The sequence below is a fragment of the Asterias rubens genome, chromosome 2 (assembly GCF_902459465.1).
Source record: "Asterias rubens chromosome 2, eAstRub1.3, whole genome shotgun sequence".
NCBI lineage: Eukaryota > Metazoa > Echinodermata > Asteroidea > Forcipulatida > Asteriidae > Asterias > Asterias rubens.
In genome coordinates this window covers 16,807,963-16,824,684 of record NC_047063.1, presented here as the reverse complement: position 1 = coordinate 16,824,684, position 16,722 = coordinate 16,807,963, and the positions used below count along the sequence as shown (strand labels likewise).

Genomic DNA, 16,722 nt, shown 5'->3' with positions numbered 1-16,722 from the left:
ATGTCTTAAAAGTAGAATACAATGATCCACACAGCATTGCCTCGAAATTGCGTGGTTTTCCTTTTATTTTGCGAACTAACATGGTCGGCCATTTATGGGAGTCAAAAAGTTGACTCCCATAAATGGCTGACCGTGTTTGTCGACGAGGTAAAAGGAAAACCGCGCAATTTCGAGGCATGGTTGTGTGGATCATTGTATTCTACTTTTACAACATCTTTCCACCCATATGCATTTAATAACAAACGGTTACAAATGCTTTTCAAAGACCAACTCGACCGATCCAAGGCAACGTGTTCCTTTAAAGGCGCTGCATAAATTCCTATATTATTATTATATTATTATTGTTATTATTATTATTATTAATAACCTTAAAATACTATTAAGTACCCGATTAGTTTTGAGGATTTCGTTTTTTAATAAAGTATTATTTAGCCAGCTTTAAAGGCAGTGGACACTATTGGTATTAAAATTGACAAAGACCAGTCTTCTCACTTGCTGTATATCAACATATGCATAAAATAACAAACCTGTGGAAATTTGAATTCAATTGGTCGTCGAAGTTGCGAGATAATAATGGAAGAAATAACATCCTTGTCACACGAAGTTGTGTGCTTTCAGATGCTTGATTTCGGGACCTCAAAATCTAATTGTGCGGTCTCGAAATCACTTTGGTAATCACCAGAGACCAGTGGAAAATTACCCTTTGTTTCTCTCGAAAACTACGTTACTTCAGAGGGAGCCGTTTCCCACAAAGTTGTTATACTATCAACAGCTGTTACCAAGTGAGTTTTTATAATAACAATTATTTTGAGTATTGCCAATAGTGTCCACAGCCTTTAATAAAATTAATACTATTTAGCCAGCTTTGAATGTTATGACAATGAACATGGACTCTTTTCTCGTGTTGTCAACGCAGGAAGGGAAAAGGAGACTTTGCCTAGATTTAGACACCATCTTGACTCACCCGTAAGCTCGAATGGTTGATAATCCGCCGAGACTTTCTGAGAAGAATGCAAATATGGGGGATTTACTGGTACTGTCAAGACGTTGAAGCTCCCTGGGGAAAGAATTAACAAAAGGTTGAAAATAACAATACTTCAAAAGACAATGCTTACTGAAATTTAGTTGAAAGTTTGTGGTGTAAAAAGTTTGGTTCGTCAATAGTAAAATTAATGATAATGATAAAACTTAATAATAAAAGTGGCATCTTATTTAGCGATCAAAGCTGCCACAGAGTGACGCTCAATGGTGCTCTAACATCATTGTATACCCTGGTCGCTGGGTCATTACCGTAATCTTAATCCTCAAGCTATTTGGAGTATGCCAAACATGTATCGAACCAAGCTAAATCAATCACAAGAATCATTTCTGCCCCTAAACACCAATTTACCCCTGGGTGAAAAGAAGCAATTATAGTTGTCATGACTGGGATTCGAACCAACGTTCTGCATGATACTTGGCCACCAGTACACGAATTCCGACGTTCTAAACTGCCCGGTCAAAACACGCTGTTAAAGACACTGGACACATTAAAGACCAGTCTTCTAACTTGGTGCATCTCAACATTATGCATCAAACAACTAACCTGTGAACATTTGAGCTCAATTGGTCCTCGAAGTTGCAAGATAATAATGAAAGAAAAAACACGCTTGTCAGACGAAGTTGTGATGTGCTTTCAGATGCTTGATTTTGAGACCTCAAAATCTAATTCTCAGGTCTCGAAATCAAATTCGTGGAAAATTACTTCTTTCTCGAAAACTACGTTACTTCAGAGGGAGCCGTTTCTCACAATGTTTTATACTATCAACAGCTCCCCATTACTCGTTACCAAATGAGGTTTTATGCTAATAATTATTTTGAGTATTTACCAATCTAGTGTCCACTGCCTTTAATTTCAGCCGGTTCATTTTAAAATTGCGTTCATCACCGATGGGTAATGTTTCAGAGACTTCTAAGATACTTTTAAAATAAATATAGAACGTGTTGAATAAAATGTGTTTGGTCATACCTTGAGGTAGCGATGAAGTATTTTTGCAGAAAGTAATACCCAATAGCAATTGGTATGACGAATATGATGAAGAATGGCATAACAATAGTGTTGACTACAACCGCTGAAAGGCATTGTAAGAAACATCCCAGAAGACTGTTGAACGTTTGAGCAAGTCTCTGAAACAGAATCACAAATCTTCATTTAAGTTAATGGAAATGCAGTTAAGAGAGGAATATTTCAATTCAATTCAATTCACAATTGGTATATTTTAGAAATAGATGACCAAATAAAAAGTCACAGACTAAGATAATTTGGTTTACAAAATTACATTCAAAATATATGTACTGTACATTATGTTAAATACAATACAAAAAATGAAGCAGTTAAAGAAAAAAGAAAAGAAAAAAAAAACTTGTGGACACAACATTTAAAAGGAAAACAAAGGCAAACTCAAAACAGCACAACAGCAATTTGTATTTACTTTTGTCTTTTTACCTCAAGTAATATTACTTCTTTCTCGAAAACTATGGCACTTCAGAGGGAGCTGTTTCTCACGATGTTTTATACTATCAACCTCTACCCATTACTCGTCACCATGAAAGGCTTTATGCTAATAATTATTTTGAATAATTACCAATAGTGTCCACTGCCTTTCAAAACACTTTCACAGGTTTGTTATTTTATGCATATGTCGAGATACACCAAGTGAGAGGACTGGTCTTTGACAATTACCAATAGTGTCCACTGTCTTTAAAGGTGATCCATCTGCTGGTGCTACCCATCAGGTGTAATTCGCTGGCTATGCGGCAGTCACAGGTTGAATGGCTACTGACTGGCACTCACGAATATATATAGGGATATAGCTCAGTTGGAAGAGCTCTTGCATGTTAATATGGTAAAGTTCCTTTGTTTAACCAAAAGAATTTTTTTTTAATGAATATATTGCTTATTGCTTTGACGTTTTCCACTAATGATGTTACGGTTCTCCATAATCTTGTTTATTGTCTAGGTCTAGCATCTATGGACCAAACAGTTTTAATTGTTTTGTCATTATTGCTAAAATATATATGAATGAATTAAACAAAATCTTGGTACTTGGGTCTGACACATCTAAGATGATAAAAAAAAATTGTGAACGTTTGTATTTTATATCTGAAGACTAATGGCCGAAGATTTTAAATAAATAATTATTTATAGATCATAAAGTATAATGCAAAATACTTACAGAATCAATCAGTTGGGTGTCGTTGGAAAATCTGTTGAGAACTCTGCCAATCGGTGTAGTGTCAAAGAACCTGTTGGAAAAACAATTAAGGTCGCAATGTCAAACAAAAATTTGGTAGGAATTATACAGTTGCCCTTTTTTCATTTTTTTTCCTTAATATGATCGAAATCGCAATTCTGACGGTGCGTTTTCGCAGTCGTAACCAAAAACTGTTCCTTTGTTGAATTGATCATTGGTATAATCACTGGCCCAATGACTAAAACACGTATTGGGTTTAGACGCAAAAAGGCACATCTGGGGCTATAAATGAGCGGAAAATGTCGCGGCGTGATCGTACACTACTGGGAACGGGGTTGCTAGAGGATCACTCGCTTTGTCCCACATAACTCCTCTGTTCACATATCCCTACGGGTAAATTTGTAAACGGTTACTTGTTACCACACTACACAGTAATCAATAGGCCTTTACCACGGTGTGACCATCTTGATTTTACTCCTAACTCATTTGAACCAGTCTGAGGCCGTGTCCGAAACGACGACTTCGGCTACAGCTACGGCTAGATCGCGCGCGTCTGCCTATTCTTCAACACTAGTAGACGCGCTGAATAATAGTTTGGTGCCATGCGCTATGAATATTAGCACTCATTACTGTTTTGGGAAACAGGGAACTTGACCAAGATATTAATAGGTGAAAAAGGTATATAGTTCATTATTTCAGGCATAGAGGACTTAACATTCTGCATAAAATGTTATCGTACCTGAGTGGAACCATGATGATATTTTGGAGCATATTGTGGTGCAATCTACGACCACCGATCAAAGCTGCCGTCACCAACGCCGAGAAAGCCATCAACTGACTCACAATGGCTGCTACTGATAAGCCTGCATAACCACCTAGGTATTCAGCGGTTGATGTTGCACTCTGAAGACAAAAAAGAAGAATAAGTTGATAAGGGAAAAAGTACTCTTGTTACAAAAATCTCAAGCAAGCGCTGTGATTCGTCTATAGACTGTGCAAGTCACGCGCATAATCAAACAATTTTGGAAACACTTTGGTCACATGTAAAGGAAGCAAACTCGTGCATTTTTTGGGTCCCATGTTGGAATAAGCGCGAGACTTGCAGAGTCTATTGTCAAATCACCGTACAAAGTCGATACCAATACTGTCTGGTGATAACCAAAACGGGAAGCCCATTGAAATGTGGGGTGCTCGGCATATGTATTATGGCCCTTTTCGCAACCACGGCTTCGGCTTTTGAAAACCACGGCCCCCACTCAATGTTGACTCCCCCGTCCCATCACCTGTTAAATATTGACTGGAGAACGCTGCAACAACCGTGCAGCAATGGGAACCAACATTAAAAGGGGCAGGGGGCTCAACGAGATATGGCCGAGATTGTAGCTTGGTCCTGTGATTGATTTGACAATTTGCGCGTGCTTTAAGTACGTGCTCAAGACTTCAGACGAGAGAACGGAGCACTGAAGCCAAATCCAAAGCCGAAGCCGTGGTTTCAGGGAACCCCATAAATCCCTTAAAGGGGTACTTTTGGACGATGGGTGCACAAATAACATTATTTTGTGTTAAAATAATTACAACATTTGTCGGACACACACTCTACCAGTTATTAGGCATGTATTCAATGTAAAATAATTAGACAACTAAACAAAATGCTACAACACAAATTGAAGTAAATCAATTTGCCTGCAGTGGCACTCACCTCGTTCGACAAACCGGCTTCTGACCAACTGGACAACCAGAAGTTCTTGCCAACGTTTAATGAAGTCTGTGTGATGAGAGCTAGAAACACGAATGATATCAAACCCCATCCTACGTTCTTCATGTAGTATAGGTAGACCGTGTAGGAGACTGACCCTCGAGCCTGCTCTTCTTTCTCAATCAGTTTACCGCCACTCTGCTTCTCTTCTGTAAACTCACAAATAAATGACGATAATAGTTAATACAAATAGTTTCAGTTAAAGTATCCGGAGAGGCACATTTGAACTTTCTCTCCAAAAACATAAATGTCCGTGTCTATTTTGTGCATTTTTTTTAAAAGATAGATTGCACATTAAGCCTTATCGACCGCCATAATTGATGACTAACAATGAGAAATATACGTGTGAGTTTAAAACAAACAAACAAACAAACAAACAAACAAACAAACAAACAAACAAACAAACAAACAAACAAACAAACAAACAAACAAACAAACAAACAAACAAACAAACAAACAAACAAACAAACAAACAAACAAACAAACAAACAAACAAACAAACAAACAAACAAACAAACAAACAAACAAACAAACAAACAAACAAACAAACAAACAAACAAACAAACAAACAAACAAACAAACAAACAAACAAACAAACAAACAAACAAACAAACAAACAAACAAAAAAACAAACAACCAAACAAACAAACAAACAAACAAACAAACAAACAAACAAACAAACAAACAAACAAACAAACAAACAAACAAACAAACAAACAAACAAGTATAAAATCACTGAGTGCATAGCCAGAATCAGGGTTAGTCCTTACATATTTGTTTTTCTGTTTGTGATAATTTCATGAATGACAGTTTGATAACCACTGATGAAACAGTCTTATATATTCGATATTATTTATGTATACATTAACAATCGCTGTGGCAATGCTCAAGTTTGTCGAACATACGATCTGCAAAGAGTTACTCAATGTTTTATATGTTGTTCATTTGGCGTATTTATAGCCAAAAGTGTGGTTGTTGCTGTGCCCATTTCATTCCTGCATTATGAATTCTTGCTTTTCCAATGCCTTGTGAAATGGAGTAATCCAGATGTCACCTATAGCGATGACATTTTGCGGTAGAGCATTCAATCATATGCATCTTCCAATGTATGTATAATGTAAGCAGGCCTCTACCAAAGGTAAAGATTTCCCCCAGACATTTTGCATCTACGTCACCTTAAGAACAAATTATGACGCACATACCCTTTGACATCTGTTTGACGAAGCTGTCTTTCTTGGAGAGCTGTCTCTTGAGACTTTTCCTTTCTTCCTCTACATCTTTGACTTCCTCAGATTCTGGTTCTTCATCTTCCTTAATCGCCTCTGCCCAACTACTGTACGTCTCAGGATCGGCCTTGATGACGTCATCTAAGCTTCCCGTAGCACAGATTCGTCCTTCCTTGACTTCAATGATCTGTAGCAATACAAACCAGGGCGTGTGTAAGTTATGCATACTTTGGCAAAAGTTTAGGAAAACTAACGGGAGGTTATTCATTTAAGTTACGACATTTACATGATCAGTTGTAAAGCGAACGCGATTACAGATTACGAAAAACAATGTTATGTCAATATTCCACACAATTTTTCTGAAGAGTATTGTTTTTTTAAAAAGACTTTGCTATAATAATCAAAAAGTTACGCTGTCCACTAGCAATTGCATGCACCTAAGGTCCTTTTGTTTGGTAAGCAGTTCGCAACAGATAATTTTTGTTGTTTTCAAGTTTTTAAAGACTAACCAAAAGATTGGAAAAAAACATTGTCTGATTTATGGTTTACTAAAATTGAACTTGTAGCCGCTGGCTAATTTTGCTTACATTTTTACACAACAATTTAAAAGCAATACATAAATTGACGTGAGTGTTTTGTTGTTAATATGCATTTCTCACCAAATCGGCCCTATTGAGGTACTGAAGCTGATGTGTAACCAGGATAACTGTTTGTTTGTTATCCAGCAGCCATTTTACTATTCCCTCTTCAAAAAGATGGCGGCCAACATGGACATCCAGAGCAGACAATGGATCATCCTAAATAACAAGGAGAACATGGGAAAAAAAATCATCAACACGCAATGATAATAATGGTTTCTTGTTAGATGGAAGTCCTAACTGTCAAACATTGATACCCTAGTTTCAAAATATAAATTCATAAAAATAACAATTTGGCTTCCCGATTACATGGTTGTTGCCACGCTGATTAACACGAACAATTCGTAACTGACATACATACTGACACCAAAGTAAAAAAATAAAAAAAGGTAAAAAAAAAAAAAAAGGTTTTTGCCACGCCGACTGATAATATATATATACCAAAGTTTCAACAAATCTGCTTACCAAAATAATAAGTTGTCTTCCTGAGTACATGGTTCTAGCCACGCTGATTCGCTGTTTCTGTCCTCCGCTCATGTTGATACCCTTCTCACCAATCTCAGTCTGGTCTCCAGCTGGTAAGATATCAATGTCTGGTTTCAGGGCACACGCCTCGATCACACACTTGTATCTAAAATGGACACGAGTCGTAAACGATTGCAATAACGATTACTGGGTACAATTAAATATCAATATAAAGAAAAAAATAGTTTAGGAACATCCCGTAATTTATCAGTTATAGCACCGTGCTACTTGTCATCTTGCCTTGCTCTCTACCTCATGCCACGCTCAATCTTGCGATCATCTTCTGAGACCACATGCCTAACCGAACACTCAACCATCAGAACACTCTCATCTGCTCACCACCGGACTTTCTCCTAATTTGCTCCCCGAATATGGAACAACCTCCAAGTACACATAAGACATTGTAACCCTTTGACATTGTTCAAAAAATCTCTCAAAACTCACTGGTATCATGATGTGAAAATGTTGTTGTTTTTGTTCCATTGGTTTTGCTTTTTCAACGCTTTGATCTTGATGTAAAGCTTTACAAATATTATTTAGATGCAGGTATGTATGCTGTATGTTTTGTTGCGTGTCATTATGTTGTGTATTGATAGGGTTTACAATAATAATGTTCGTGCTAAAGCTGGTATACCCTTCTCTCAGATGAGAAGCTGAATTGCGAAGGAGCCACTAGCAAACAGCACTCATTCAAATTGACACACATTTTTATGAACAGCAAAAACCTAAAGGTGTTTGATTTATATTCCGGATGTAAAAAAAACCACAGGGCCGGTGTGGCGGTTTCAGTCTTCCGCCGTGTTCAATTTTCGGGGACTCAGTATACAGCACAAAGAATTGACTACTTTCGCTTGCTGTGCGCAGGCGTCGTATGTTGTAATGTTACCGTATTGGGTCATTCGGAAAACTAATCACGGCGGAAAGTTCAAACCGCCACACCTAGATGAAACCCTTTATGACACAGGAGGAAACCAATACATAACTCTACCCGTCCAGTGTAATGACCCTAGCTCTTCGGAAGTTGAACACGGGCTCTAGTGGTGGGAGTCGAGCGCTCTACGCATGAGACCCATGTCATCACTCATTAAGACAAACAGGAAACACAAACACAAAAGCATGTTGTTACTTTCAAAAACTAACATTAAATGCACCATACATGTTTACGTGGTTTACCTTCAAATAATTTGGCATGACAAATCGTAACACAAAAAACAAAACTGCAGCTCGTGAATGCACTGGTTTATCCAGTTCTTCTATACAGCTCAGCAGCCTGGACCATCAGGAAGGCAGACCAGAAGAAGTTAGAAGCTTTCCAAATGCGCTGCCTGCGCAAAACCCTGAACATCTCCTGGCAAGACCAGGTGCGAAATGAAGAGGTGTGGAGGAGAGCGTCAGCTGGTGGTAACCCACCAGAGTTGATCACTTCACGCATCCACAACATCCAACTTTCCTGGTTTGGCCACATAGTGAGAATGAAAAACAACAGACTTCCAAAATGCATCCTTCTTGAAACAGTAACTGGAAAAAATAGACGGGGTAGGCCTCGGAAGAGGTGGGAAAACGACATCATCATGAACAGCAGCTTCTACCTGGAACACCGAAGAGCGCAAGACAGGCAAGAGTGGAACAAGAAAATTCGTGGAACCAACGTCCTGCGGGATACGGTGCAAGATTGATTGATTGGTTGACATGTTTACCGTTACCTTTTTCTGTTCATGTCTGAGGAGAAGAGAATGTTGTCTTGTAATGAGCCGTTTAGTAACCACGGCTTCTGAGCAGCAAACGCTATGTTTTCCTTTCCACTGCAACAAAACAAACAGTAAAAGAATAAAGACAACAAGTGGGCTAAATCAACCAAGAGGGGAAATCAAAGGAGAGATTAGGGACAAGATAAAGTGAGGCAAATTGTAGTTTTATGTGGATCGCTTTGTCCAACAAGTGGTCGAACTACTGCCTTCAATGACATCAAATGTGAAGACCTTTGCTACTTGATTCAAAAGTTGTAATTCAAAATTGAAAAAAAGAAGAAGATGAAAGCAGTGCCTTTGAATTCTTCTTTATAATTTGTTTTTGTGTGTGTTTGTTCAAGGCAACTAGTAAATACGAACCTGTTTACTTGAACGTCACCAGACACTGTTGTCATTTCTCCTAAGATGGCGGACAGGAGAGATGATTTACCACTGCCGACCTGCCCTATGATCATTGTTAGCTTCCCTGCATAACACAAAAATTTCAAAATCAGTAAATACATAAATTTGTAAAACCGAAACAAGATAAATAATAATAGAAATGTCACATTTCTAAGGTTTCATGTTTATTGCTAAATGAATGTTTTTGTGCCCCACAAACTTAGCATCATTAAAAAAAAACTAAAACTTTGAAATTAACACTACCAGGAGCAAGCATTTGTGGAATTTGTTTTTCTGGAAAAGCGCCAAGTCTGAACACTTGTGCCCTTTCCAATGCGAACACTTGGTGGCCACGCTCTATTTTGAATCGTTCCTTTCTCTTCCCCGTTAAAGAAATCGTGTTGAAGGTGTACGACCCACTTACCTGCTGGTATCTTGACATTAATATCAGACATTGTATTAACATCACTTTCAGGATCCCACTTGAAGTTTCCATTAGTGATCTACAAAGAGATTCAAATTGGTAAAACATATGATAAACAAAATTCAGTCAAAATAAAAGCCACAAGTACTACAGCTGTACAACCCATCTTAAGATGACACCAATAACTAGCTGTACAACCCATCTTAAGATGACACCAATAACTAGCTGTACAACCCATCTTAAGATGACACCAATAACTAGCTGTACAACCCATCTTAAGATGACACCAATAACTAGCTGTACAACCCATCTTAAGATGACACCAATATAGCTGTACAACCCATCTTAAGATGACACCAATAACTAGCTGTACAACCCATCTTAAGATGACACCAATAACTAGCTGTACAACCCATCTTAAGATGACACCAATAACTAGCTGTACAACCCATCTTAAGATGACACCAATATAGCTGTACAACCCATCTTAAGATGACACCAATAACTAGCTGTACAACCCATCTTAAGATGACACCAATAACTAGCTGTACAACCCATCTTAAGATGACACCAATAACTAGCTGTACAACCCATCTTAAGATGACACCAATATAGCTGTACAACCCATCTAAAGATGACACCAATATAGCTGTACAACCCATCTAAAGATGACACCAATATAGCTGTACAACCCATCTTAAGATGACACCAATAACTAGCTGTACAACCCATCTTAAGATGACACCAATAACTAGCTGTACAACCCATCTTAAGATGACACCAATATAGCTGTACAACCCATCTAAAGATGACACCAATATAGCTGTACAACCCATCTTAAGATGACACCAATATAGCTGTACAACCCATCTTAAGATGACACCAATATAGCTGTACAACCCATCTTAAGATGACACCAATAACTAGCTGTACAACCCATCTAAAGATGACACCAATAACTAGCTGTACAACCCATCTTAAGATGACACCAATATAGCTGTACAACCCATCTTAAGATGACACCAATATAGCTGTACAACCCATCTTAAGATGACACCAATAACTAGCTGTACAACCCATCTAAAGATGACACCAATAACTAGCTGTACAACCCATCTTAAATGACACCAATATAGCTGTACAACCCATCTTAAGATGACACCAATATAGCTGTACAACCCATCTTAAGATGACACCAATAACTAGCTGTACAACCCATCTAAAGATGACACCAATATAGCTGTACAACCCATCTAAAGATGACACCAATAACTAGCTGTACAACCCATCTTAAGATGACACCAATAACTAGCTGTACAACCCATCTTAAGATGACACCAATATAGCTGTACAACCCATCTAAAGATGACACCAATATATTTTACATGTAAACATGTAAACTTATCACAGTAGCTCGTGAGCCAAAATACATCTCTAAGGGTGTTTTGCTAAATGAACGATACATTTTCTGGGTTCTTTTGGTTTAACACTCACTATAACAATCTTACTCTTTGGGACCTACGGCCCAGGAAGGAGCAATTATGTAAAGAGTGTCTTGCTCTTAGAGCACAAGGGCCAAGAACCACACCTTAGCTTAACGACTATTATAACACCCCTTACAAATATTCTGCCTTGTCATTGGTTTAGAGTGGGTTACATGATATGTCTTAGTTTTAGTAGACGGCGGCCGTGTGATAGTGCATCGTTTGCCGTGTGCTAGTGCGTCGTTTGCCGTGTGATAGTCCGACGACTATCACACGGCGTGCAGTACCCAGACGTCTTTTTACCCACCTCGAACCCAATCAGTTGTGCATCTGTGTATCAGAAACGCGCGTACGAACGTTACGTGTACGAAGTTGATAAATAGTCTGTTGGGGTGTCATAAAACACATATGTACTGCTTTAACTCGTGCTATGGTTAAAACTACGACCCCTTCGGTGATCCCCGGACCGTTCCATTTGCCCGCTCCGGGGATCACCTCGGGAGTCGTAGTTTTAACCATAGCACTCGTAGCAGTCAATATATTTATATATAACACGCAGGTAAACCTTACCTCAACAGCAATGTCTGATTCCATAGTCTGCTCTGGATCCGATATAAAAGCGCCATTAGGAGTTCCATTCAAACCACTGTTGCCATTACTATCAGTAGAAGTCACTAACTCCATATCATCTGTCTGTATCCCGATGGCCTTCTTTGTGTACTTTGGACTGACTGTTACTTTCTCTGGCTGTCGAAACTTGACCACAACCTCCTGGCGTTGAAAAGGCAAATTTTTGTCAGTAGAAAAATGTCGTGACCTTCTTTTCAAATGGTTCTTATGAAACAACGATATCACTCATGGTTGTATTGGGTATGGGTTGGGACCCATTTCTGATCAATTTCTAGGAAAATAGGTCCCGTAATAAAAAATTGTCTAACTGACGCAGTTGTTACGTCAAAATGTTGATGCATTAAAGGTATTCTAGTGTAGGATATTCAACAGTCTGTCTGTTTTCTTTTTAATTTGGACATGGTGGGTCAATCAAAATACATTTTTTCACGAACTATCAAACAACATTGACTTCTCTGAATGACTCCCCTACCTGATCATTTGACATTGCATCATCTTCATCATCATCTAGAACTGAGCTCTCTTTTCCTTCTACCTCTGGAGCTAGTAAGAACGTAAGCAATCTCTTGGTACTGACCAAGCCATTAACAAGCATAGCTAAAGACATAGGTAGAATAAACAGCGGCATGGCCAGTTGATTGAATAATGCCAATGATGAGAAGGTAACGTCTGGAGTCAGAGGTTTGCCAGTTAGAGCGGTGTAAGTGCCGAATCCCTGAGTAAAAAAAAAAAAGAGACAACCAATCAGTCAAACACAATACGTAATAGTTTTTTTTTCCAAAATAGAGTCTAGTTGGTAAGACACTGGTTTGGAATGTAAAGGTTATGGGTTCGAATCCCACCCGAGTAATATGCCTGTGAAATTTTGTTCACAGAACTGGGGAAAAGTACTGTGTACAGTGCTAACACACATCGGTGTATGCTGGTAAAACCAAATAAATAAAAAGAGAGTGCAATGTAAATATGCGGTATAAACATTTACCAGGATCCGGGATCACGTGGGGCCTGACCCAATTCTTGGTCAGTTTGACCCGGAATTTGTGTCAAAGAGAGATGAGACAATTTGATGCAGAAACCGAGAAAAATTTCACTTTTAAACCAGTCTCCTTGTCAGCATGACCCTGCAGAAATAGTTCAGTCCACTGAGACCAGATATCCGACCGGGAGTTAGGCTCATGCAAAGCCGGGTCTTTTAACACAATAAACAAAAATAGAGCCCCACCATTATTTGTCTTTGTTCAATTTGGACCCCAAAGGGGAATTGTATGGAAACGGGAGACTGCACCAATATAGCAGGGCTCCATAAATTCACTCCGTAAGGCTGGTTGTTGGTGGTACAGGTTACGCATTTATATTGGTTTTGATTCCCCATCTTTATTCCTTAGTTACTTTTGGTCAAATAATCCACCGGAAACTTACCACCAATGTTACCAAGATAGGAGCTGCTGTCGTTATGAGAACTGGATGAAAAAAAGGTAAAAAAGCAGGTTTACGATTAAAATTAGCAGAACATGTTTAAAACTAAATGTCAATAGAAATACCCTAAAGTCGAATTAAGTTTTGTAAGTTTCAATTATTTTAATTTTTTTTCTAACAGACAGATTCCTCTGAAAGTCTAAATAAAAAACACTTAAATATTTTAATTCGACTATTCTGATGGTCAACAAGTCTACAGGTCAAATTAAAACTCCGCTATCACTAAATGACACCCTCTTATCAGCCGGGTGACGTCATAAACGCATCTGGTGTACCTGCACCATTTTCAAACGGTCCCTTTTATCTTCCTTTTTAAAACAGGACGATTCTTTTGAGAAGTACATGAAATGGAACATAGGAAGGTTTACAAAAACAGGAGTAAAACTACACCTACTCGTGACAATGAGGCATTGGTTAATCTTGCGAAGAAATCCAAGTTCTCTGTTTCTGACGGCTTCGATTGCCTCACAGTAGATCTGCTCCCAAGCATACAGCTTCAGTAGCTTGATTCCTTGCAGTAACTCATTGGATTGCTTTAGACGTTGATCAGAACATCCCTGTCAGTAAAAGAAACAACAACAACTTCTTGTCATTACACTCTTTTCTCCAAGGTCAGAATTTACCCAGATTCCAGGTGTCGTGTAGACTTGATTCAAACCCCGTTCTCGTGCGAGAGCTCCCTGAGAGTCCGCCGTCAAAATGTAGCTTTTGTGGTGTCTGGAATAGGTTATGCAGAGCATCACAACACAATAGTGTTCTCCCCTTGGTACGGGATTGGGACTTGAGTCAAGTCTAGGTGTCAAGAAGCCTGCCCATTGTTGGGGTATCAAGCTGATCCGGAAATAGTTAATGTGACTTTAACTCGAACTTCGAGACAGTTTAACCCATTCCTGGGTTAATTTGACACAGATTTGGGGTCACATTGGTCCAGAAATGGATTAGCATCCACTGGACCCGGAAAACGATAAAATCTGACCCAGATTGTTTCAGTTGTCTTTGCTTTTCTCTTGATAGCTAGGACAGTTACTATTCCTTAGTGCGTTTATACCCTTTTAAGCAGTTTGCAGATAAGTTTATGTTCTCATGTTAAAATTTATTTCCAGTTATTGACACTCATCCAAAGAAGAAATGAACTCACCAGAACGTCCTTCTGTCTCTTGGTCATAATGGTAGCTACTTTAAGCTGGATGGGTATCAGAACCACGAACACAGCAAAACCAAGCAATGCAGAAAAACCAAGTTGAAAGTAAAGCAGCACTAGGGTTACTGTAATCTAATGGCGGAAAATAAACAAATTCAATTCAAGTCACTTAACCATCCACAAACGGGAAACATACGGCCTTTACATCAATTAGTTAGAATAAATTAAATCTTGATCAAAGTTACCTTTTCAGTACAAAAAATGCATAGAAACCACACAATACTTTACTATATAAAGGGAATGACACAAACCAATACCATAAAAATACAAAATTAGCAGGGGAGATGGCCTCAGCTTTCGATTCAAACCGCATATCCGTCAGATACAACAGATACATGTTTTATATTAAATATTACACCCATCAAGGTTTAAAACCATGCAGACAAGGGCGTTTGCTTATTTACAAGTGCTTACACACTAGGCTGCTTCATATGCAAAGATACCCTCAATTTCACTATACCACATGCCTTAGAGGGGGATGCAATCACGTGGTATAGATCTGTGATTTAGTCGAGACGGGGTAGGAAAAAACATACACAGGCATCCTTTGTGTACAGAATCAGTATAGACAAATGGTAATGGTATAGGTGAAACCAACAGCTTAGACTAACCAAAGCAAAACATAAACATGTAAACAACACAAAAGTTGCAAAGCCGTCTCCTAGGTTCAAATCTGTTCGTAAAACTAAGGTAACCCTTTTCTCTCAAGTCACTACCTCACGGGTGAGGTTTCTAACAATATTTTATAGTATAAACATCTCTCCACATTTCTCTTTACCTATTAACGTGTTTTTTTTTTGTCGATATTTGAAATAATAACCGAAGGTAAGTATTTGGGTCTACCTACCTGAATCGGTATGGAAAACAAATAGTAGAATGTTTGGAACATGTAGAGTACAGCCATAGCATCCGTTGACATGTGGTTTGTAATCTGCCCCATCGTCATCTTACCTCCAGTTGTAGCATAGGTCGAGAGCCTCAAAGCCTTCTCGTAAACCATGGTCTATTCATTCAAAAGAGATTTAGAATATACAACAGTAATTTAAAATGGTATTTGTTATCGGAGAAAAAGTATCCACGTCAAAATGTTATTTTTGTTATTAAAGATGGACAATTGTGATATTGTCAGATACTTTAAATTTCTTGAAATTGTTTGGACTGACATGGTCAAGCCCAACTTTCGAAAATGGCGTACGGTATAATTTCTAAAGATAAGCTACACTATGCCAGGGATACTTGTGTGAATCTTTTTATATTCTACCTTTACACATCTTTTCGAACATTATATTATCAGAACGCACTACTTGTTACAGCACACAGCGCAATCCAAAACAATATGATTATCTAAGAATTTTGTCCTTGCTAAAAAAGCACTGTACCTGAAGAGAGGTTCTTGCGTCGATACTCTCTAGAATACCCCAATGGAAGCTACACTGAAGAATGATAGCCTTAGCCGAAGCCGCTAAAAACATGACTGCAACCAGAACGAATCCATTGCCAAAGTACTCCGTCACTGTGACGAAATGTGGCTGTAACTGCAAAGTACACAAACAAATTGGATTGAAAAGATGTTGGAAATTAGAATATAAGGCCGAGTTGTCCTATTGCCCTGTCCAAGGTATAAGTCCCTTCAAATTACGCGTATGGCGTCACAAGGAAATATTTTTCGCAAATTACTCTATAAGAGTTATAATTTCCTGAACTACCAGAGGCCTGCTTTGAATATGGCGACACAACACTTTCGAGGGATTTTTTAAGCGACATTTGACTTTTAAATGTCTATTTTTTAAGTCAACCAATGTCAAACTATACCTAGTTTTGTTTCTTCCGATTACCTTTTTCATCAAAACAAATCGATAATCAAATGTCCTAAACATGACATCGCACCAGTAGATATGTTATAGTTCTTCGGTTTTAATTGCTAAACATTTTAATGTATATTTTGGGGGGGGGTATTTTTCTAAAATAAAAGTGCGTCATCATATTCAAATGAGTTAACT

The 16,722-nt window shown here is 38.3% G+C and overlaps 1 protein-coding gene across 1 annotated transcript in view; it reads right to left on the bottom strand.

Moving 5' to 3' along the window:
* The window catches only part of LOC117306324 (ATP-binding cassette sub-family C member 9-like), a 30,041-nt gene that overhangs the window by 7,611 nt on the left and 5,708 nt on the right, over positions 1 to 16,722 (bottom strand). Inside the window, exons 5-22 of the mRNA XM_033790930.1 lie at positions 16,102 to 16,257; positions 15,570 to 15,725; positions 14,660 to 14,794; positions 13,916 to 14,078; positions 13,465 to 13,505; positions 12,518 to 12,760; positions 11,986 to 12,186; positions 9,932 to 10,010; positions 9,487 to 9,592; positions 9,082 to 9,180; positions 7,319 to 7,484; positions 6,875 to 7,012; positions 6,192 to 6,402; positions 4,933 to 5,138; positions 3,973 to 4,136; positions 3,216 to 3,285; positions 2,009 to 2,166; positions 965 to 1,057 (exon numbers count right to left, since the gene is read on the bottom strand). Coding sequence (XP_033646821.1) covers positions 965 to 1,057; positions 2,009 to 2,166; positions 3,216 to 3,285; positions 3,973 to 4,136; positions 4,933 to 5,138; positions 6,192 to 6,402; positions 6,875 to 7,012; positions 7,319 to 7,484; positions 9,082 to 9,180; positions 9,487 to 9,592; positions 9,932 to 10,010; positions 11,986 to 12,186; positions 12,518 to 12,760; positions 13,465 to 13,505; positions 13,916 to 14,078; positions 14,660 to 14,794; positions 15,570 to 15,725; positions 16,102 to 16,257 — 2,585 coding nt within the window. The remainder of the gene's footprint in view (positions 1 to 964; positions 1,058 to 2,008; positions 2,167 to 3,215; positions 3,286 to 3,972; positions 4,137 to 4,932; positions 5,139 to 6,191; positions 6,403 to 6,874; positions 7,013 to 7,318; positions 7,485 to 9,081; positions 9,181 to 9,486; positions 9,593 to 9,931; positions 10,011 to 11,985; positions 12,187 to 12,517; positions 12,761 to 13,464; positions 13,506 to 13,915; positions 14,079 to 14,659; positions 14,795 to 15,569; positions 15,726 to 16,101; positions 16,258 to 16,722) is intronic.